Consider the following 22,991-nt stretch of genomic DNA (forward strand, 5'->3'; position numbering starts at 1 on the left):
GAAATCCTAAAACCAAATTTTTTCCCATTGGCTCTAACAGAGCAGAATAAAATCACAATTATTAAGATTCTTGAAAATCACAGATCTGACTTTCACAGCAGTCAGTCTCCAAACTCCACAGCTACGCCAGTTTTACAGGTAATGACCACACACACGTGTAGCATAAAAAGGAGGGATCTATTTGCCTTCTTGCTCTGTCTTACAGTATATAAAATGTTTAAGGACTACAAATGACACTTTAAAAAACAAAACCAAAAAACACCAAGAGGGTTGTTGCAAGCTCAATTCATTCCCGATCCTCGGGCCCCAATTCCTCCACAAGACCCACCTGAGGCCCCTACACACACCCCTGCCCAGGGCGCAAAGCAACAGCTGAAATTATTCAGACAATACAGAAAGATTAGACTGAACACTGAATAACTAGTAATACACAAGCAAGAGTGCTAATTTTACTCAGGGATACCTATTTTAAAATTTCAGTATAAACAATTATGTGAAGATAAATACATTACTTTGCTTACTAGCTATATTTACTTTATCTTGTAACGGGAACGCGGGTACTTAAACATCTAAAGGTCGTTTTAAGCGTTAGAGAGAGTGCACAGCGACCGCCCGCAGCCGTAGCCGAAGCCTTTGGGGCCGCGCTACCCCTGCGCGGAGCGGGAACGGTACCACAGGAAACACAACGGACCCGTCCGAGGGAGAGCGTATGCATTTACGGTCGCCCAAACACCAGAGCTTCGCCCTCTCGAGCGGCCAGGCCCAGCGGCGGCAGGAGCGCCGTCCTCGCCTCACAGGCGCGGGGCCGGGCTGAGGCGGCGGCAGCAGCGACGGGCCCGCCCCAGTGAAAGGCCCATCACCTCAGCCAGGGGCGGGAAGGGAAAATGGCGGGACCCCGGAAGCGGAAGTGGATTTCTCCCCGCCAGTGACGCCATATTCGGTTGTGTGGAAGTGGGGGGGAGGGGGAACGGAAGGAAGAACCCGGCTTGGGCGTCTGTGAGTAGCTGGAGCCCCGCGGCGGCGGCGGCCCGGCCGGGGCGGAGGGCGGCCGGGGCGGGAGCTTGCGTCTCCGGGCTGGCTGGCGGGCGGAGGCAGTGACAGTCTCCAGGCGGGAGGGAGCCCCTCCGGGAGCTTCTGCGGGCTCGGCCACCGCTGCCGCACCCGCGGCCTAGGCGCTCCGGCGGGCCGCCCGGCTGCCGGGGCCTGCCGGAGGGCTCGCGTTGCCTCTCGCCAAGGCGCTGTCTGTCCTAGAGCTGTTCCCGGGCCCTCCTCACCTCAGCGGGCCCCGCTCGGGGCCTCTCCGCCTGGTCGCTCTGCCCGGGCAGCGGCAGCCGCTCTGCGCTCTGAGCGTCCCCAGTGCGGTGCACCGCTGTAGTCCCCCCGCGGGCTGCCCGCAGGTGCCGTGCAGCTGCTGAGGCAGCCCAGAGTTCCTGACAGGCCGGGGTGCGGTTGGAATGCATAAAATCAAAATGTGCCTTTCTTGGGATAAAAAAAAAATAATCAAAGTTTGCCCAACCAACGGGTTCTTTTCCTGTGGGTTGTCCATTCACCTTCTTGTTGATAAGTCACTTCAGTGTGTTGCTCTTCAAAGACGTTTTGTCTATGAGATAAGGAAACTTCTATGAGCAGTAAGGTGGTTTTGCTAGTTATGTGCTTCATTTCTCTTTTAAGAATAATCTTTGTCACGATCAGAGAGTTTTCTGAAAATTCAGTACCTCTCTGTATGTAATGATACGAGGCGTAAGTTAAATGTTTTTACTGCCCCGGGCCCTGTCGTTTTTGAGAACTCAGCGATGCAGTGGTATTTGTAATGATGTTACCATAACAGTTGTGGTAAAAGGCATAATTGTTGAAGGTCATGCATTTGCCTACTTGGTATTTTGCAGCAGAGAAAAACATTTTAATATGGTTTAGTTTTAGTAGCAGTCTGTATTCTGCTAGTAGCAAAATATTCAATTGTTATATTAATTTTTTTTATATCTTTCTGATTCTTGGCTTTACTGAAATGGCTGAAGGGTTATCGTAACTCATTATGCTGAACAGTAAAGTCTTACGTTACATTATGAAAGAGGGATTGCTACTGTTACATTTAATTATTCCCTTAAACCAATGAGATTTAACTTGTGTTCTTAACTGTAAACTACCTTCAAAACAATGCCAATGATTGCTCTTCTTGATAGTAGTCTAATTACATGTGTTCTTTATATAATTTTTTTCATGTGATAATATTAACTTAAATTCTAAACTATATCACATGATATACTTCAGTCTATGCTACTTAAGCTGAGCCAGTGAGAGGTTTCTTTTCAGTAAAACAGGCAGTGTTAGTTGGTTGCATTTCTTGGTCTGCTACGGAAGAACTGTCATACATAATCACATATAGTGCAATATTTTACACCAAGCAAAATGTATACTCCATCATAAAGCCATCAGTAGTCTTACATGTGTGATTCTTCACTGGACCTGCATAGGTTAACATTTACAAGATTGTAATGTTAGGTCTACTTATAGCACACATTTGCTATGGGTGTATCTGTAAAATTAATTTTGAGAATATGAGAGGTTTTTATGTTCATGATCTTTAGAGAATTCCTATCTGATCAATAGATTGAATATCTTTTTGTTATGTTTTTATATTTCAGGACATTTAAAAAAAAATAGAGCACAAAATTATGCTCAGCTAATAATGCTGAGTAACTTCTTCCTTCTGCAGTGCAGTGAATGGGGAGAATAATAATTACTTCCTTCTGCCTGTAATGAAAAAGTTTGTATCTATATTGTATGAGTTTCTATTTGATTATTTTTTTTTCTTAGCTATAGCTTGAATTAAAGTGGACTGAAGCCTCATAATAAATCCCCTTATCTTTTTAAGTGGAACAGGGCTCCTTTTTTCTACTTACTAATTATTCCATGGGATGTAATTTTCAGATGTTTACAGAAAAAAATAATGCAACTTAAGGTTCTGTGCCTCCCCAGATTGTCCTTGGTCTCAAATTATTTTTGGTAGCAGTCACTGTATTGCAGCATCTAATATAATTTATATTTTTCTGATTTAGTAATGTTTCATATATCTTTATTATCATCCGAGGCTCTTGAGATATTAATGTAGGGCTGAAAGTACTCCCATTATCCCAGAGGTGTGTAGTCCCACCCACAGATGAGGACTCCAGGAAGTAATGTCACGGATTGCTTTCGGTGATGTGGCAAAAATGCTTCTATTTAGAACCTGTTTTATTTTGTTTGTTTTATATCTTGAAGTGAACTGTAAAAATTAGTTGAGCTTAACTGAAAAGAAAAATGAAGATCTTAAATTGGTAGCAGAAGCACATACTACAAAATAATTCCCTTGGTTAATTTTTTTTTTTTACCTGAGTTCAGAATCCTGGCCCCTCTACTGTAGAATTTTGCTCATGCATAAAACTTTCCTGTGACTGCTAAGCTCTTCATGTTCAAGAAACAGATAAACTCATTGAATGTTTCTAGCAGTGGGCAGTGTTTTGGTTTAGGTACTTATGGTAGAGTTTTTGTCTGTAACTGCTTGTGTACAGAATCCTGAACTTAAACTTCTTCACTATCCAGTTACTCAGTTTTTTAAAATCCTAAGCGGCTTTTAAAAATATATTTATTTTGGTTTTGCTCTTTGCCTTTAGAAACTGAGGTGACAGGAGGGTGATGCTGCAGTTCATATCTCAGTGCTTAGATATTATAACTCAGCTCCTGCTTTATCGAGGTGAAGGTGTCTAGCAAGGCTTATTCCTGTGTTTCTGGATGGACTTTTTTTCCCCCTCTCCCTAAAATGGATTGGATCCTGTCTTGCCTTTGTAAAATACACTGTTCTTTGCTTTCTTCACAATTTCTTTTGGAAGTTAATTTCATTTCGAATAAATGTCCTCTCTTTAAGAATACTTCATTGAAAATAATTAGTTTCAAACAGGGCAATCCAAAAGAGTGTCATATGTAAATGCTGGTTCAGATAATGTGCTGTAAAGCTTCACTGAGCTTAGATTTTTGTTTTAAATGTTACCTATTTATCATGTTTTGTTTCCACAGCAACCATGTCAGAAGGGGACAGTATTGGTGAGTCTGTGCATGGGAAGCCTTCTGTGGTCTATAGATTTTTCTCAAGACTTGGACAGGTTGGTTTTCTGTAGGGTTTTTCTGACTCCATTAGAAGCAGGTCTCAATGCAGCTGCTTAAACTCTTTATTTTTTGGATGACTTGTTGAAATACTACAATCTATACAAAATATTTCTTTTGAAGCCTTTTAAAAATAGATAGCAAATATTATAATACATAGCTTAATGGAATATTTAATGTGCATATATGTGACATTGCACAGTGAAAATATATGTTATTGTCAAAAAAGAGAGGGGACTTTAGATTTCATGTCAGATTCATTTTAAGGAAAGTAAATTTGCATAATATATTGAAAACTTAAATTGCTTTATGATGGCCCAAGCATCAGGAATTTTATGCCTTTGCAAAAATATAGAACTTTTCTAATGCTTGTATGTTTATGTTTAATTCAGTATATTTGTAATAAAGAATACAAATGTTTCATGTTACTCTCCTTCCCAAAGTACTCTTCACAAACTCTTACTATTTCTAATACTGCCCTGTAATAAACGGTACTCATTGTGCATCGTGTATTTTACACTGTACTCTTTACGTTTCCTTCTAGATCTACCAATCCTGGTTAGACAAATCTACTCCATACACTGCGGTGCGATGGATTGTAACTTTGGGTCTGAGTTTTATCTACATGATTAGAGTTTATTTACTGCAGGTAAGAAGAGTGGATTTACTGCTAAAGCAGTTTTAGATACCATTACTGTTCTGGTTTTTGTGTTCAGTGATTTTGAAGTATGGTATTACTTTGGAATTACATATGGTATCACGTAGCACTTAGTAAAAGCTAAATTAGGTAGTCTGAAGTAAGAACGCATCTTTTTGGTGTTAAAATTACTGCTTCAGAACGGAGAATGTGTGAATCAGAATTGTAGAATGGTTTGGGTTGGAAGTGACCTTGAAGATCATCTAGTTCCAACCTCCCTGCCCTGGGTAGGGGCACCTCCCCCCAGCCCAGGTTGCTCCAAGCCCCATCCAACCCGGCCTTGAACACCTCCAGGCATGGGGCAGCCACAGCTTCTCGGGGCAACCTGTGCCAGGGGCTCACCACCCTCACAGCAAAGCATTTCTTCCTCATATCTAATCTAAATCTCCCCTCTTCCAGTTTGAAGCCATTCATACAGTAGTATACCTAAGAAAGCGTGTAGCTTAAAGGCTAATAGATTTAATATTTTTATCTTGCGTATTGCAGTAAGTTTAGTCAGTACGTATGTAGCTTTAAGTGGAAACTGTTACATATGTCATCTGTACCCAAGTAAAATAATTAGATTCATAAAGGTGATTTCATTTTTTCATAGAGTCAGAATGCTTATTTTATATAGTAAGAATTTTTAATATTTTTTTAACAAGTCCAGAAAACTTCTTGTGCTTATCTGAGGATATAGAAAAGCACTTTTCAAGGAAGAAAAAAAACAGGTTGTTTAGTCTTGTTGAAAAATCAGTATCTGAAGATGTTTTTCAGGAAGACTTTAATCTTGACTCTTTTTCCCTCCCTGCTTCAGGGTTGGTACATTGTGACATATGCCTTGGGAATCTACCATCTAAATCTCTTCATAGCTTTCTTATCGCCAAAGGTAGACCCCTCTTTAATGGAAGATTCAGGTATGATGAATAGTTCATTTTGCAATAATTTTGAACTTAGTCAAACTTCCAGCTCTTTTTGTAGTAGTGTAAAAATGTGCAATTCTAGCATGACATTGTATTTTTAGACTTGAAAAAAATCTATACAGCTTGACGTCAGGAGTAACTATACAATTCGTCTTTTTGGTTTTCTTCCTGGACTTGAACATATTCCATATTTTATTAGTTTTCTGTGTTTTGAAAGGTTGATGTAACTGAAGTTCTCCCCAAAGTAACTCAAGTGACCTGGCACTTACTTTCTGTTATCTATTTTCTTTTGGGAAATCAAAGTTAATTTACATTAAAAACACCCACTATAACTGGGAACCTATGTGTAACAGTGAAGGTTTGTTGTTGTTTGTTGTTGTTTTTTTAAGATAAAAAGTAAAAAAAAAAATCTGGAGTCTGAATAGTGTGGAAAATTAGTGTGAGGGGGTTTGTGGTTTGGGGTTTTTTTGTCTGTTTTTTTCAGATGATGGTCCTTCCTTACCTACAAGGCAAAATGAAGAATTTCGGCCTTTCATTAGAAGGCTCCCAGAGTTTAAATTCTGGTGAGTGGATCTGCCTGCCCATGCTGTTTTTGAAAAATATAAATATCTGCATCAAATCAGTGGTAGCTGGGGTTGAAGGATTAATTGTTAATATTATTTTTAAGGCACTCTGCCACTAAAGGAATCCTGGTTGCTATGGCATGTACATTCTTCGAGGCTTTCAACGTTCCTGTGTTTTGGCCAATCCTCGTGATGTACTTCATTATGCTATTTTGTATCACTATGAAGAGGCAAATCAAGGTAACTTGCTAAGAATAGATAGTAGCACTTGTGATGTCAGAGTTTACAGTGTTGTTCCAAACCGTCCATCCAGTTGAGCACTTTAGAGGTGTTAAATGTATTTTACTAGAGGAACTTGAACAACTAACACTTGAACATTAGTTCAAGTGTTGCATATTTGCAACTATGAGCAAATATTGACAATGGGAAACAAAAATACTTGGCAAAAGAAGTCTTCGTACACTACATTACAAAATTTTATGCTTGCTTTCAAAAGGTTTCGATCTTAGAATTCAGTATTGGTTTTTATGCAGGGTGAGTCTTACACTTGCTCATCCACTTCCTTTCCTCAGTTAACTGGCTATTTTTAAGGAAGAGGTCTTGTATGTTCTCTGATGGGTGAAAAGGGAAGTTCTGACAAGTTGGTGCGGGAAAGTAGATGGAGAGAAGGGGAAGAATGACATAGGCAAGTCATTCAGAGCATTGTTGTCCTAAACCACAACAATTGTCAACAAATTACTTATGGTTTGTTGGCATTTTAAAGAGAACCATTTTTTTTTTTTCCCAAACATTCAGAATTTTGGATAGGTACTCTTATTCAAAGTTGTAAATTAAAGATTACAGGGTTGTAAAGAATTAATACCTGATTCCCTGATAAGTAATTGTCACTGTACTATGTATTTTCCTTGATATACCCAAATTTGAGATTAATAAGATTGGGCACGTACCCAATCTTATAATCAATACTGGTGCACAATTAGCTATTTTGTTACCTGTACAATGCTGAAGAACTGTCTTTCTAGAGGACTTCTTAATTTACAAAGTGTACTATAAAAGAATTTTGTAAATACTATGTAAGTTTCTTGCCTCAAAAATTGATCTTTTGTCTTTACAGCACATGATAAAGTACAGATATATACCCTTCACACATGGCAAGAGGAAATACAAAGGGAAAGAAGATGTGGGAAAGACCTTTGCTAGCTAGAAGACGCAATCAACCTGTTGACCAATTCTACTTCTAACTAAGGAACGATTTTGAGCCATTGTAACAATGCCTTTTTTCTTCATAAAAAATGATTAAGAGTGGTGACAAAGCAGTTGAATTTTCATTTTAAGAGGATCTTGCTATTTTTATCTGAAATATCAGTTTCTTGAAGAAACTGGCATTCTAACCAAATTGCATTGAGTTTATTATCTTTTGTAAGAAGTTGGAAAAACTTTCGATAATCCCATGGATTTGGGATAATGTATTTCTTTCAAGATTCATTGCACTGGAGAGATTAATGGCTTAGAGTTGGATATTTTTACATAGTTCTCCTGGTCAATATCACCCTGAAGTGCTGTGCACATATATGGAGGAAAAATGTAAGATGGCACACATGATGCTGTTTTCTGCTTCATGGCCGTGTGCTATTTTCATAGAAGAATTCAGTAGACCTAAATAGATGCAGAACTTAAGCCAGTTTCCTAAATGCACGGTATTGCTGAGTTATAACCAGACAAATACAGATAAGAATAAAAAATCTACTAAATTATGGGGTTTGCAGTAGGGGAAAAAATACTCACATAGCTTCTAAAGCAACTCATTTGTGTTGGGTTTTAATGCCAGTTTCACCATTACATCTCCTCACAGATGCTAAAATTTTGGGCTCTTTCATGATGACTCAAAACTGTTGAAACTCTATCACAATTTCTTTTGAGGACCTGGAATGATAAAAATATATATTTTAATTGTTATTAGTTGGAGTTTCTTTCATACTTAAGGGTTTCTTCATTAATTTAAGCTGACTTCATGCAGCCCTTTCAGAATATACCCAAATTGACCATAGCAGACGAACCGTGTGGGTTTTAACACAGCTTTTCATTTTCTATGGGGAAAAAAAAATCAGAGATAAACGACCTGCATGTAAACTTTTTCATGTGATACAACTACAGTTTTATTAAGTGACTTTTTAATTCCAAAATTTATTAAAAGACAGTGTCCCCCTTTACTTGTTCTCTATCTTTATATACCTATATTGATCTAACAGTATTTATGGCTCCTTTTCAATAATGGTTATCCTCAATTTATCTTCATGCAATGCCTTTTTCAACTCTTCAGGGAGCATTCACTTGCAGAAAGTAGGAAAAGATTAGCTCTTTGAAGATTCTGAATGGAGAATAGTGGCAACTTCAACAGACACCTCATTGGAAAATGTACATAGATACCCTTTCATCTAATTCTGTCAAATGAAGGCATTATGGAGCTCTGGAATTCAACCTTCAGTAATCCTAGGAAAATTACAGGTAGTTTTAGTTCACGTTGACCAGTTGTTTTTTGTTTGTTTGCATGTGTTTGTTTTATTAGCAGTGTGGAAACTAAGAGTGTCAAAATTTAAAATTATGGAAACACAGTATCCAGAAAGGGCCTTATAAAAGTACCAGTCATGGATGCTTGCAGTTCGTTGCCTTAAAAATCTGAAAGCCTTGACTTGGAGAAGTCAAACCTGTCTTTAGGTTTGCTGGAGTTTCTGAATAATATGTTCCAAATCAGGGAGAAAAATATGGTTTATTAAAATTAGCAGCTTGGATGAATCCTATTAAACAGTGTTAACGACATCCATTGCAAATTAGATATTTTTACCTCCACGTAATTTTGAACTCTAGTGGAAGTTTGAGATTAATGCCTTCTTATTCTTAGGTAGGCGTAGATGCTCTGCATTCAGTGGGATTAACAGTTTTCAAATGCGGATTGTAGATGCTGTTGGGACAACGGTATAGTTCCCTAGCTGACTCGGCATGCAACGGCCAGACAAGTTTGATGGCATTTTGTTAAACTTTGCTTTATTTTTATCATTTACAAGTGCTAAAAATAAATTACCCTTACAGAATGCTTGAAAAACTTGGCTCAACAACTTCACAGATACCTCCCAGTCATCGATTGCTTCCTGTTTGTTTTTAAGTGCAACTAAATGTTTTTCCTTACTGTTTCCTTAGTAAGGCGATCAGGCAGTGATTTCCTTAGGTAGCCATGTTTTGATTTGTGATTTGGACCATTTTTCTTCCACTGTTGCCTTGACGGTTTTAAATAGGTGAAGGATGCCTGAAAGTTTCCTGGTGTAAGAAAGGGATGGTATTGCAGCTCTGAAAATCACTTTTGTACAGTAATGATGAAGTGTTAATGTAGTTACCAGCAACTATTTTTTATTCCATTTATAGATATGATGAAAAGTTAAACTAATTTTATTGGGGGTTTTATGACAACACTTGGAGATTTAATTGTTAACTATCTAACCAGGATCTCTGCAGTAGAAAGAACCATCTTAAAAGAAGTGCTCTTAATGTAGCACACCTCCCCCTGCCACCCCATATTGGTCCATACTCAGTGCCATTTCTGAAAGATTTCTTGAAACTGTAACTCATGATCCACAGAGTGGATCATCTGACTTTTTCTCCCCATCTGTATTTAAAGAATACAAATAAATTCATCTAGTATGTTTCCTGTCATGCAAGAACGACAAGAGATGTTAACAACTAACAATCTTTTTCCCTGCTGCTCCGAATACTTGTATAACTGAACCAATAATAGCTTATGGGAATAAACCTTGACAAGGTGGTGCTGCTGAATCCCTCCTCCTTTATACTCTGAAGTAAAAAGTATTGACTTAGCTGAAGTAGCCCTTATTGCCATAAAGAGCAGAGGGGGTTCTGTGGCTGAAGTCGGCTTCTTTCCTATCTGTGTTAAGACTGTGGAAAACACCAACCAGGCAAAACTTAAGCTGTTATAAAACTAATGTTTCATAGTTGAGCTCAGTTTCTACTAGTATACATACTAGGGCTTTTTGAAACAACGCTTGCTACATTGCTGTAGTCTAAATGTCTAGAATACTTGATGGAAAGTCATGATATCCAATAGTGATAGAAGAGCTTTGAGTTTGGAAGCTAAACATTAATTGATCAGTGTGCAGAGTAGTCTGCATTCCTATGGGTTGGCATTTGTTGCTTCTGTTGATCTAAGGGAAATTCACAGCTTGTCAAGTCAAGGAAACCTGCTTTATTGTTAATCTTGTTATGAAAACAGAATGGTACATGACATACATTTATCATCAGAACTTCCACTGCAGTTAAACTAAGGATTTGTGTACAGCTTTTGTCCTTTTCCGCTGAAGCCTACAGTGTGGAATCATTATGTTACAGGAGAAAGGGAGTCTTACAAATCATAGGATTTTACTGATACCTTACACAGTCTATAAAAGGTTGGAAGACTTGTTATCTACACTTACATTTAGAGAATGGGAATCCGATTTAAAATCTTTATTGTCCAGAGTGAAGAAAACTTACATTTGTTAAGCACTTTTTAGAAAGACGTATTTTTAATATGGTCAAGAACCATGTTAGAAGAAACGTAAGGGCAGAGGCAGAAATAGATTTATTCTGTAAAACAGGAATGAAGTGCCACCTTGCACAGGCAGTTAGCAGTTTTATTATAGTCTTTTTCTTGGACTAACTCAAGCTGTATGGTAACTTCATAAAGGGTATGAGAGCTATGGTCCTTGTCATGAAATAGAAGATTTTTCCTTTACAGTTGATAGTGACGTAGGTAGATCAGTTTCTGAGGATGAAACTTCTCTCTGCACAGTGGACATTCTGTCTACAAAAAGAAAAGAAATGAGATAGATGTACTGAATTGCTGTATTTAAAAGTTCTATTTGCTTGATTCTGTTCCACCACAGCCATACTAGTATTTGTGTAGGAAAATTTAAGTAGATCACAGCACTCGCTTCTCGAACAGCTGCAGTAATACATCTGAATTATAGCACAGCCATAGTCTCTGTGGCAAAGATCTTATTTGTAAGTAATACTTGATGCCTTTTTTCTGGCAAGCAGTTTTCACTCTTTAAAGAAAACAAATGGATGAAGTCCTATTCCACAATGTCTATAAAATCCTTAATGAATGAAAAGTCTGTTGTATTTCATTAATCCAGAGCAAAATCAGAGTTTAAAATACCATGCATAAGAGCTAACTCAGTTTCGTTGTAACTTATTTATTTCTTTTCACTGGAAATGAGGTGAAGAAGGCTTCAGAAAATTATCACTCTTGCTGTTTCTTTGCAGTCAGAATGATAACGTGAACTCCTTTATCTACAGACCTACGTCTGACCTCCACAGTAGTCTGATTGCATTTCTATGGTTGAGACAGAAAACTGCTCACCTTATTTACCTCATCTACGTAATGCATAGTCATTCTATTCTAATAAAACATATAGGTCCCAGTAAACTCTCGTGTGGGGCTTTTGGGTGCCTTAGTGAGAGAAAGGGTGTTACTTCAGTACTCAGGCTGACAGGTATTATCAAGTAGAAATTTCATCACGTTTACCCCTTCCAGCCTCCGTTTGTCCTTCTGTACTTACTCTGGTGTTGCACCATGCCATGATGCATTCCCAGCAGAACAGGTGGCCACAAGGTGTGGCTGTTGTATGTCTCCGTTCTTCCAAACACAAAGTGCAGCGGGAGTAGCGCCCAGCAGTTTGTTCCTTGGTTGTATTTCTAATTAACATAGTTATATATTACTTAATTTTATTTAGCCTGCTTTTAAGAAATATTTGATAACACAATCTTAAAGTAAAAACCCCATCTTCAACTATTAACCCTTTTCATGAATATTTCAAAAAACATGAAAGCAAAGCTTGAAATCTAAGAGATGCTTAAAATGGTGAGGAATGCATCAAAAGTTACATTACATCAGGTTGGAACTGAAGTCAAAGTGTCATTCCAGTGTTTTCCCTGTTCATGAAAGCTATTACATTTTCCACCATTCCTTCCACCTTGTTCCTAGTAAGTAAAAATCATCATACTTTTGATGAGCTAGATTGCGGTGTAGTTTCCATTCCTGCCTTGCTCTCTGCTTCTGTTTGAAGCTGTACATCTGAACGCCAATTGTTAGAAGAAGATGAAAGAGTGAAATTATTCCAAGAAACTTGTAACTTGATTGAATACTCTGATCTTCTCCTTGCAGTCCTCCAAAATGCAGCTATGTAGTTTACAGAAACAGAGAAGGTTTTTTACTGTGGTTTTATGAAACTATGCCGCACCCCTCCCCACATCAATAAATTCTTGCTTTGGTATTCTCATTTCTGTCCAAAAAATTGACATGTTTCTAAGACTTAGCAACCTGCTGTCTCTCAGGAGGTCTAATGTATCCTGAATGCATCTCGTTCAGTCAGGCTACACTTAACTTTGTGCAAGGATTAGTTGTCTTGAGTTGTCTGTCTGTCCATCAAAACTGCTGCTTTAATCAGTTTGGTTTTGTTATGTAACTCTGAGCAAATAGTCAAGACACCTCTTTTTCCACACTGACATTGGGAATTGTTAAGGAGTCTTCTGTCTATACACATTGCTGGGCCAGTGGCTGATGTTTTTTTGGAAAGATACTTATTGAAAAGATGATGCGAAATTAAGCTCTTCATATAGAAAAATAGTATCTAAACATGTACTGATTTTTGTTCAAAACTATATTTAAGTATTTGCCATGGGTTTGTTAAGCCAGTTCTCACTTTTTGTGTATATGCAGAAAACAGACTGGACTAGACAGTGTTCTGAAGTTACAAAGGGTATTAACTTCTGACATTCACATTATTAGCCATAACCTTTCGACTACAGGGACTCATAACCCCTCTACGTAATATTAAAAATTTCCCTCTCACCCAGTCTGCTCTGCCCGTATTATAATCAGCTACAGCCAAATTCTATATCCCTTTTACACACAGGGCAGCCCAAAAGAGGCAAAAATACTGCAGTGGACACTGCCTTCAAACAAGAAATACATCCACTTACATATGTGATTCCAGTGATTCTTTTAGACAGGTGATAAAAAGTGCCACTTATGTAGAATACCGCCAGATGTAGTCGATGAAGTAAAGGTACGCATTGTTTAAGAACATGCACAACTTGTAAGACCGTTTTCTTCTGCTGTTCTGTAAGCTCCCCAACTTGTTTCTGTATCCAGTTTCGTATTAAGGTCCTACTGGATAAGCCAAGTGCTGGGTTGCTCCGCAAGGTTCCGGACTCATCAGCTTCTGTCTGCAACTCGTGTTCCAGATGCAGCAATCCCTTTTCTAAACAATAGGGTACTACAGTATGAAGAGCAATGAAGATGGCCCGTCGAAGAAAAGAAGGTACCCTTTTCTTGGTTGAGTCAACTTGAACAATGTTAACATACTCTTCACCCAGAGTCTGGTAACCTAAATAATGCGTGTAACAGAAAACATGCAGGGTGAGATGGCAATGGCAATGTCATCCTTGGTGTGGCTGAGCAGTGGTGACAGACTGCTCAGGTTGGAACACATAAGGATTTGGAGTTTCAAAAATAGCTGCATTCTTTTGTGTTGAATGAGGTGAGCATCAGCATCTGCAGCATCAGTAGGCTTAAAGCAGGGATAGTTTTTCATAGTGTCATGCATCCTTTTTTAAAGAGAAACTTGCTTTTAAAAGAATGTTATCTGGGCTGATAAACTGCTGCATTTGAACTCAAACTTCTGACAATTTAGTGGTTTCATATTTAATAAAAGGCATCTATAGAAAAACAAAACCAACAAACAAAAAACCCACATTAAACAAATCACTGTTAAGCAGTCCTGCTGCAGTTGGTGGTCGCCACCAAACAGCAGCCCCCTGAGGACGGAAAGCTCATTCTCCACCCTGGCCCAGGGTGCCCCGAGAAGCTGTGGCTGCCCCATCCCTGGAGGTGTTCAAGGCCAGGTTGAACGGGGCTGGGAGCAACCTGGGCTGGGGGGAGATGTCCCTGCCCGAGGGGGGGGAGAGGGGAGGACGGGGGGGGACTGGATGTCTTGAAGGTCCCTTCCAACCCAAACCTTTGTATGAAATGCTAAATCCGAAGCTCCTCGGCACGGTACCTGACAAAGTGGTAAGGAGGAAGTAAGCGACATCGGAGAGCAGTTCCATCTCTCTCCTCCACTCCAGCCACTTCTTGGCACCTACGGGACGGGGATCATCGCGGTCACTTGACGTGAAATTCCCTCCTCCGGGAGCTCCTCCCACACGTCCCAACGCGGGACCGGCCCACCTCCACCCCCGATCCAAGCGCTCTGCGGTAGCGCGGAGCCGGCGGAGGGGGGTAATAGCCGCAGTCCCTCCCGGCCGCCCACCACACCGGCGAGCCCGGCGGCCCAGACCCTCGGCAGGGCTCGGGGTGGACAGGAACCCCTCCGGGGGAGGCATTACCCGCTAGCCCATGCAGCGCGGCGCCGGCTCCGCTCCGCAGCCCGCTCCGGTACAGCTCGTCCTTCTGCCCGCAGCGCACCAGCCGCGCCGGCCCCGCCGCCGCCGCCATCGCCATCGCGCGCGGAGGGAGACGTGACTCCGCGCGGGGGCGCTGCGGTCCCTGAGGCGGGGCGGTTCATCGGCCTGTGCGCGCGCGGCCGGCGTAGGGGCGGTGCGTCATTGCGGAGGGCGCGCGGCTGAGGCGGCAGCTGCTGAGGCGGCGGCGGCGCGCGCTTCCCTCCGCCTCCTCAGCGCCTGAGGGAAGGATGGGCGTTAAGGTCGTAGTCAGCAGTGTTCGTGATAGATTGCTCTTAATGTTGTGTCTAGTTGCTAGTTTATTTGGAGACTTGAGCGTTGATTCTTGTCTTAAGACTTATTCGCCTCTTGATGGAGACAGCCAGGATCCCGTGGCCTGCTGTGAGGCTGTTGCAGGTGTGACTAGTGTTTAAAAAAAATAATTATTTGTATGCTCGCTACAAACAATGGCCTTTTTAACAAAGGTAGCAGCATTCTGAAAGTGTTTACTACCCATATGCATCTTGAAGTCTGATACATTTCTTCTTGTTAAAACATTTCTTAGCAGATTTTAATGCGGTGTAGTTACAAATTCAGTTTTGCAACATGCTTAAGTGAAGGGGAACTTAAACAGTTCTACGATGTAATTAATTTATTTCACAACACTACTTCCACTTGGATTAAAATAGATGGTTTTCAGAAGATTTTACAAACTAATACTGCAGTAACTCGCTTGAGAGTAAGGTGGAAGGGTTGGAGCTTGTTTCTTCTCAGTGCTGAGAAGCAGGAAGGCTACTTACAGACATAAGTAAACTTGGATATTTGTAGTCCTTTGGTTTTCAGTGGTCTGTTATTGTCACATGTTGTGTTGCTATCAGCGTTCTAATTTAACTGTACCAAAAGCTGTCAATTATAAGTAAAGCTGTGATGAATCTTATGGCTATGTAATGCATTCCTGTCCCCTCCCTCCTTGCTCCAGCTGCAACTCAGATTTTTACTTGCTAGGGTATGGAAGGGTGTGCAACATAAATTGCTGATTGTTCAATCTGTAGCTGTAAAATCACTGCAATTAAGGAAAAACATAAGAACATTTTATGTAGTAAAACAGTAGGGGGAGCACCCGCATAAGAAAATATCTTGTGAGAAATGGGATATGGAATGTGAAATTTTCACATCCAGTGTGCATTTCCCACTTAAATCTTGACGGATCATGGTGATCTCATTTGTCCCAAGTTAAGAAACTTGAACCTGCTACCCGGGATTGCAGCATTTTTTTTTAAATATGAAAATAAAACCAATTGACCAATCTTTGGATCTTTTGTTCAGAATTCCAGTTCACCTCATACTCCCATACGTTTTGATTTTTGTTTAAAATGAGAGCTATGATTTCCATGCTATCTCATGTGTTCAACAGCACAATTGTTAAGAAAAATACCAAACACGGGAAGATTGTTGTTAAAATTAGAGGACTTCATAACTTGCTCACCATAAAAATACGTGTTGCTATTTCAACATTGCACAGGCAGTGCAACAAGTGCATCCTAACTGTAGTTTAATCTTTCTACTGACTGTGATAGGTAGTTTTTCCTTTGTCTTGTGTCCGATGATTTCCTCCAGCAATCTGGAGGTTATCATCTCTTAAAGCAGTTGCACTTGAGGAAATTAAGAAATCTAGGGGGAGTTAGGAGCAAATGGTAGTATTTTGTTAGAGCTGCTAACAGCTTAGGGTGATATCTGCTTGGTTGTGAGCAACTGTTAGAGAAGTTCATTAGAGTGCTAGGTATAATTTCTCATTTGTGCTCTGTATGAGATATATGTTTTACTAAGTGTGCCAGGTAAGTCTTTGTTGCCGTTTTATTGAAGGGGGTAAATATGATTTTCTTGTTTTATAGGCAAAGAAACCAAAGAAGAGCTTGAGACGTTTTTTGCAAAGCTGAAATGCTGGCTAATGAGCACTTAATTATTAGATTGAAAACCATTTATAAAGCTGAAGATAAGTTTAGGCTTCTGAAGGTCAGATTTTAATTTCTTAAAAAATTGTTATTTTGGGGGGATTGAGTGGTAAATAATAATATTTTTCTTTTTGGTAGAGTTAGTTATTTTTAGCAGTGTAAAGTGTATCCAAAAGCTGTAAGAAGAATGAGGTAATAGACTCTTATGGTCCAGTAGAAGTTTGTTTAACTATGGTGTCTATTTCTACTTTTTGTGGTAGAAAATGGAAACCGACCTTAATAACAGCTGAAAATACAAATTGTAAGCAGTTCTCAGTGCTGTATGGTAACTGCTTCAGTTTTGTGTGCATTGTCTTTTCTTTACATTAATGGGGTCAACTAATTATTTACTGGTGTTTCTGAATTCACACATTAACTCTTCCTTATCACCTAGGGTTCCAGGCTGCCAAGACTGTGTTCCCACATATGTTAAGACATGTGTTTAACTTTTCTGTATGTGACCATTCTTAATCAATTAAATGGATTTTGGTTTATTCTGAAAGTTAAGTTGGTTTGTGATATTTTGAAGGGTGGGGTTCTGTCGAGTATGGCAATAAACATGTTCTCCTCTCAAAAGGAGCAGAGTTGTCCAAATCTAGAAAATAATTCAAAATATATTTTGCTTTGAACTGAAGAGATGACACCATGCCAAATAACCTCTCCATTTTGGGTAGAAAACTGCCACTACCAAACTGTACCATTGAGGAGAATTGCCATCTGTTTTAGTTAGCTGCTTGCTTGCAATGAAAGTTGTAAATAAGAGAGGGATAGAACTCTCTTTCCACCTCTTGTGTTGTAACTGATTATTGTAGTAATGAAACACATTCTTCATTTCTTGATTCCCATCATTGTGAATTGTTTAGGCAGCTGTTGTGTTTCACGTAAGAAATTGCATTGGCGTGTGTGTAACAGTAATCATATTTCTATACTTCTTTTTGTCACTAAAATACATAATAAATCAATGCCATTATCTCATCTTAGAAGATGTGATAAATTGAGGAAAAAAGAGGTGATATGACATCTACAAGAAATACTCTGAATACAGTGTTCTGTCTCCTGGAATGTGTCTTTTGACCGTACAGCATTGGGTTATATTTTTAAGTGCTCTGAAGTGTGTATGTCAATATGTTGTTTATAAGAAAAATGAAGTACCTAAGTATATTTATTTTGAAACCTGACAAGCTCCTGAATGCTCTCAGGAAAAAGGAAACTGTTTGTATCCATGTTACAGCTACTCATATATGCTTTTGGATAGTTAGCTGTTATTGCAGGACAAACCCTTGCTACTGATAAGAAGTTCTATAGTGGGCAGACTTGGGGGTTTTTTTAGTAGTTCTTTATTAAGGGAATGTTTTGTAGTCTATGATTTCACTCTTTGTAAACAAGTAACAGTTAAGAAGTGAATATTCAGGGAAAAATGCAAACCAAGCAAATTAAAACAACAAAAAAATGAAAAGCACGAGGTAGGACTGTTAGTTGAGAAGTAGCAAAGTGAAATAATTTAATATTAAACATTCAATCTTGCAAACTCTTGGGAAATTTCAGTATACTTGGCTAGTGAAAGAGACATCTTCATTTGGTCTGCCTTCCGCTTTTGCCTTATTTATTCTTTCTCTCCCTTTTTTCTTTTTGTTAGTGCCTTGGTAGTTGTGTTGCCATATGTCATGGGATGAAATTTCTTCTCCTGAAACTAGACTTTGCAAGGGAATGAAAAACACTCCCTGTTGCGGGGCAGTGTTGTGCTGCAGGTGTCAGTCTAAACTCAAACTTGTGTCCATTCTGCATATTTCAGGTAATTTCTCTTCCTCTAAGGAGGTTGTAGGAAACCAGTTGTCTTAGTTTTTATTTTGTGGAGCTGGACTTATTAACCACAAGGACTATAAAGAGTTACTTTGCACAGTGATTTGTGATGGCTGATTAGAAGTGAGGCTGAAACTCATAGGTAGTGGATTCAAGTTCTCTACATATACACGCTAAAGACGATACTGCTCAGTGATCATGTGTGGAAGTGAGGAGCATTGGGCAATTCTTCAAAGTCTGAGAGAGGAAACGAATTGGCAATTGTTTTGTGACATGTGGAGTATTCAATGAATTACATTTTATTTCTCCTTCCTTCAATTTTCTCACTTCCACATGATTCTGCACACTTCCTTTTTGAAGAATAATGATTTTGAAAGAGCAGAGTTGTTCTATGAAAATGCATTTGTAAGTAATCCTTTCTTGGTAGTCATATGAATGTGACATGAGGTGGCTCCTGTTCCAGTGCTGTGCAGTGTTTCTATGCATTAGTGTAGCTGGGGCTCACCTCTTACATGGAGGAAGTTGCTTCACAGAATTTGTTATGCATAGAATTTGGGCTAATGAATACTGCAATGTTTTTAGGCAGTACCATTTTGTACAATGGGGAACATATAATCTGCCAAATAAGAATATGTATTCATTCCTGTGTGGACACAGGACCCCAGAAAACATCTCCCAACAAAATTTCTGCTGGAACTCAGAGCAGCAGAGGGAAATTCTACAATTAGATTTTTTTTTACCTCGACATTACCGCGTCCCCCACTCCCCGCAACCCCCCCAAGAAAAGGCAAACAAAAAAAGGTATTTCGTATGGTCTGGGGCTATTCCTTGTAGATCTGGGCCAAACCTGCTTATAGATTCCATCCTCTGTCAAAACCAACTCATGAGCTAAAAGATTTAGAAGGAGAGAAGTGGCTGATCTGAATGCAGACTGTACAAGTAGTGTGTTTTTGTACTGAGAAGAAATATGCAATGTATTTACCAAAAAAATAAACCAACACTTTTTCCTAATCTAATACTAAGAAGTTAAGTGTATTATGCTGGAAAAAAACACAGTAGCTGTATTTTAAGGACCTGAGGCTCTTTACAAACACTGCCTGCTGACCTGATGAAAGTATCTTGAATACGCTGCATCATGAGAGTTATTATACAGATTATTGGCCTACTATGATCCTTGATCAAAGTGATGGTTCAGCTGATACTGGAAATGACTTGGTAAAACACCCTGGTATTGACGTGGCTGATTGTTCCCTCCATCACATACAGCAAGACCAGACTAATGTTAGTTGTTACGCAGTGATCTGTAAGAAAAATCTGTTCCTTCTACTTGGTATTCTGATTGATACCGGCAACTGCAGAAAACTGACATATCTCTTAAAATTTAGCTGCTCTGTTTTTCTTAAGCTTTTACAAGACAGATTTCTGTGCAGACTTCATTTCCATTGCGTGCTTCTCTACTTTTCCTTATAACAGACCTGATAAAGGCGTGAGTTGCTTCACTAACGTTAACATAAGGAAGTCCAAAATGTAAAACAAACTCAGTGCACAGCAATGATTAACTTTTCCTCCCACATGTTGCTTGTCTGTGCATTATTAAATATGGTTTTACCTCTGCAGACCTGTGAGTATAGAAGAGGTTTGGAGTGCAGCTTTCAAACACGGCAATAGGCAGATGTTTCAGTTTCCAACCTGAAGAACAGGTTCTGCACATGTAAAAGGAACGAAATGTCTGTTCAGGTTTGTTACCGCCCTCCGATTCCTTTTGCCTCCTCCCACTTTGAACTTGTTACCCTGGAGCTGAACTGTTTGAATAAGGACTGTAAGAGCTGCTTTGTGACCAGTGAGCTGAAAGCCCTTAGCATGTAAAATGCAGGGGCGGAGCCTTTCCTTTCGGGCTTTGCAGTTCCCTCCCCCGTTTTTTTGTCACGCTTATGGAGGTTCCGATGCACGGTGCAAAGAAGCTGGGACAGCTTGTCTGCACTGTCCAGAGAGAAGAGACGAAGGTGTGTGTAGGGTTTTGTTTGATTTTCTTTTATTTTAATTTGCTGCTTTCTCTTTCAGGAATCATTTTGGTGTACTTTTAACACTTTTGCTCACTCTTAGAAGTTAGCAACAAATTTTATAATACACAACCGCAGGAATATGTATAGTTTATGATTGCTGAAGTTTGCTACTACTTTTGCTTTTGTCTTTTTTAAAAAAAGAGAGAGAATGAAAAGATGCATGATGTCTAATGATTGTTTTATTTTGGTACTGCGTTCTCTTGCTCACAAAAATGTCCAGGAACCTTGGAATTCTGTTAGTCCTAAGTTTTTAGATTTTCTGAGCTTGTAGGGATGAACCAAACTGCATTTGTGATTTAAGTTTAGACTTTTCTAACTAGACAACTGCTTTCTTCAACATAAGAGACCAGTGCATTCATTCTGAAATGATAACCTGAGCCGTAAGCTTTCCCAGGTATACTAAGGCAAAACTAAACCTGACTTGGATAACAGAAATGGAATATAAAATAAACTTTAGCTATCTAAATAAAATGCCAGTTAAGTAATATAACCTGGCTGATTCTGTGACTGAACAGTTGGAAGGAAAGACACACATGACCCTTCAAAAGGGTATGCGTTATTTGGCTTTTTTTGGTCGTTGCTTTGGGCTGCGGAGAATGAATTTTCAGTTCTTTCGTGTCATAAAAATGTGGGTTATGATTGCAGAGATATGGAAAATAATAAGGATTGCCAAATTGTTAGTGCTATGCATGCTTTCAAATGCCTCAGGCTCCAGAGTTCAGATGTAGGTCTTAAACATACCCCAAATCCTAAGGGTGATAATTTCTAGAGTCATGTTTTGTTTCATGGTAGAGGTAGCTTCAACTGCTAAAAATAAAATAGAAGTAGAGTAAGATTCACTGCGGACTGTGGTAAGTTTGAGATAGGAAATTTATGCCATCTGCATAAGCTCAAAGTTAAGTTTTTTCTTTATTGTTCAAAAGAAAGTGGTCAAAGTTTTGTCTATTAAGAGAGTTTTTTCTGTTCTTACTGAGGGGGAAAAAAACTTTAGCTGGGGGGAGCTCTTTTTTGCCTAGTAAGATTAGGTATGAAGGAACTGTTTAGTCGAAATGAAGGACAGAGGTTGTGAGGGAAGGTCAGTGACTGCTGATGAAATGTACTAGTTATCTAAATGCGGGCAAGATTGCATGCTGTCATAGTTATTGCGTTCTAATGACCTCAGGAAGAACACATAAATAAATGCCAACTTGTCTCTGAGCTCTTCAGTATCTTCAGTAGGTGGACTGCTTGATTTAGATTGTCTGCTTCTGGGCACTGAGTGTTGATTATATAGAGACTAGAGACCACAACTGGATATAATAGATACATTTGTCATGACATGGCAGACCAGTTAACAGTGGGCTTTTTTATTTAATCAAAATATTTTACCAGATCTACTTCTGTCATCCATGCTGTGTAATATAAACTTGTATAACTGAATCTTGAAACACTAAGGGGTTGAGGATTCTTATATTGAATGACTATGTTGGGAAGATCAGCTCCTATAATGCATCTTATTTTGATTCTTCTCAGTCCAAAGAATCTGTCATTCTGATCACCTGCCTAAGCTATGGCTTCCTGTCTAAAGCCAGGAGAACTTTAATCTGAGTATGTATTTTTTGTTAGTTTGTCTAATACTGACGTTAGTCTTGGAAAGTTAATTTTTTCTCTGATTGTCCTTGCAACTCATGGAGATTCTCATCTTATAGAACCACAAGTCTTCTAGGGCCATAGATACATGAATTGTTTAACTCATGCCTCGTCATTGGTAAGCAAATGAGACTTTACAATGGAATGTCTTGCCTGTAAATTTGTGTGAAACTTATTAAATTCATGCCCTAGAGACCACTGCAAAATTTTCAGTCATTCCTTGCTTTTGGATGGTTTTTATTCTGGCTTTGCAAAAACAACGATACTTTCTAATTTATGGCCAAGCTCCTTTTACATTATCTGAGAAGGCTTTTGTTTTCTTCTTGTGTGGCATTCTTCATTTCTGTACTTTATGCTGAATTAAAAGCTACTCCATACTTACCCTAAATTTTCTGAGAGTATCTAAGTGAATGTTGCTGCAGGAAGTCCTTCCCACTGCGAGAGCTTGTTGATAACATTCACATATTGTAAAAAGCTGTAGGGGTGAAAGACTGAAATTCTTTTGTAAACGAATCTTTACTCTTAGTTAGGAATAAAAGATACAGAGTGTATGGTTCTACTAAAGTTCTGTATTCACAGTTTCAGAACACCACAACCTTACTTTGGTTTTAAAATAAAATGTACAGAGCATTCAGTTCCTAAGTATAATTCAAAGGGGCCAACTTATTTGTGAATATCACTTGAATTTGTTCTTGTTAGTCCTGTTAATTTGTCCA

General features: G+C 39.1%; 3 protein-coding genes across 4 annotated transcripts in view; 1 reads left to right on the top strand and 2 right to left on the bottom strand.

The window, feature by feature from the left end:
* MORN1 (MORN repeat containing 1) overlaps positions 1-1,460 on the bottom strand; it is a gene marked incomplete at both ends in the record, with an annotated part of 49,476 nt that extends 48,016 nt beyond the window's left edge. Inside the window, 1 exon segment of the mRNA XM_082493523.1 lies at positions 1,275-1,460. Within this exon segment, the coding sequence (XP_082349649.1) occupies positions 1,275-1,460 (186 nt within the window).
* On the top strand, positions 976-8,255 carry RER1 (retention in endoplasmic reticulum sorting receptor 1). Of its 2 annotated transcripts, none has more exons than XM_082493642.1 (7): positions 976-996; positions 4,051-4,136; positions 4,682-4,786; positions 5,631-5,730; positions 6,221-6,299; positions 6,404-6,539; positions 7,414-8,255. In XM_082493642.1, exons 2-7 carry the CDS (start codon positions 4,056-4,058, stop codon positions 7,501-7,503), a joined length of 591 nt encoding a protein of 196 aa, XP_082349768.1. In that variant the 5' UTR covers positions 976-996; positions 4,051-4,055; the 3' UTR covers positions 7,504-8,255. The 2 variants fall into 2 exon arrangements, with proteins under 2 accessions (XP_082349768.1, XP_082349767.1); XM_082493641.1 differs by lacking the exon at positions 976-996 and adding an exon at positions 3,255-3,730.
* A 2,653-nt stretch (positions 8,256-10,908) lies between these two features.
* Positions 10,909-14,853, bottom strand: PEX10 (peroxisomal biogenesis factor 10; the record flags this gene model as incomplete). Its single annotated transcript, XM_082493643.1, has 6 exons — positions 10,909-11,148; positions 11,909-12,044; positions 12,353-12,528; positions 13,332-13,738; positions 14,411-14,491; positions 14,739-14,853. The coding sequence occupies 6 exons, from the start codon at positions 14,851-14,853 to the stop codon at positions 11,077-11,079; spliced, it is 987 nt and encodes a 328-aa protein (XP_082349769.1). The 3' UTR covers positions 10,909-11,076.
* Between the last annotated feature and the right edge of the window lie 8,138 nt (positions 14,854-22,991).

The sequence above is a fragment of the Vanellus vanellus genome (assembly GCF_965231255.1).
Source record: "Vanellus vanellus genome assembly, chromosome: 20".
In the NCBI taxonomy this organism is placed as follows: Eukaryota; Metazoa; Chordata; class Aves; order Charadriiformes; family Charadriidae; genus Vanellus; species Vanellus vanellus.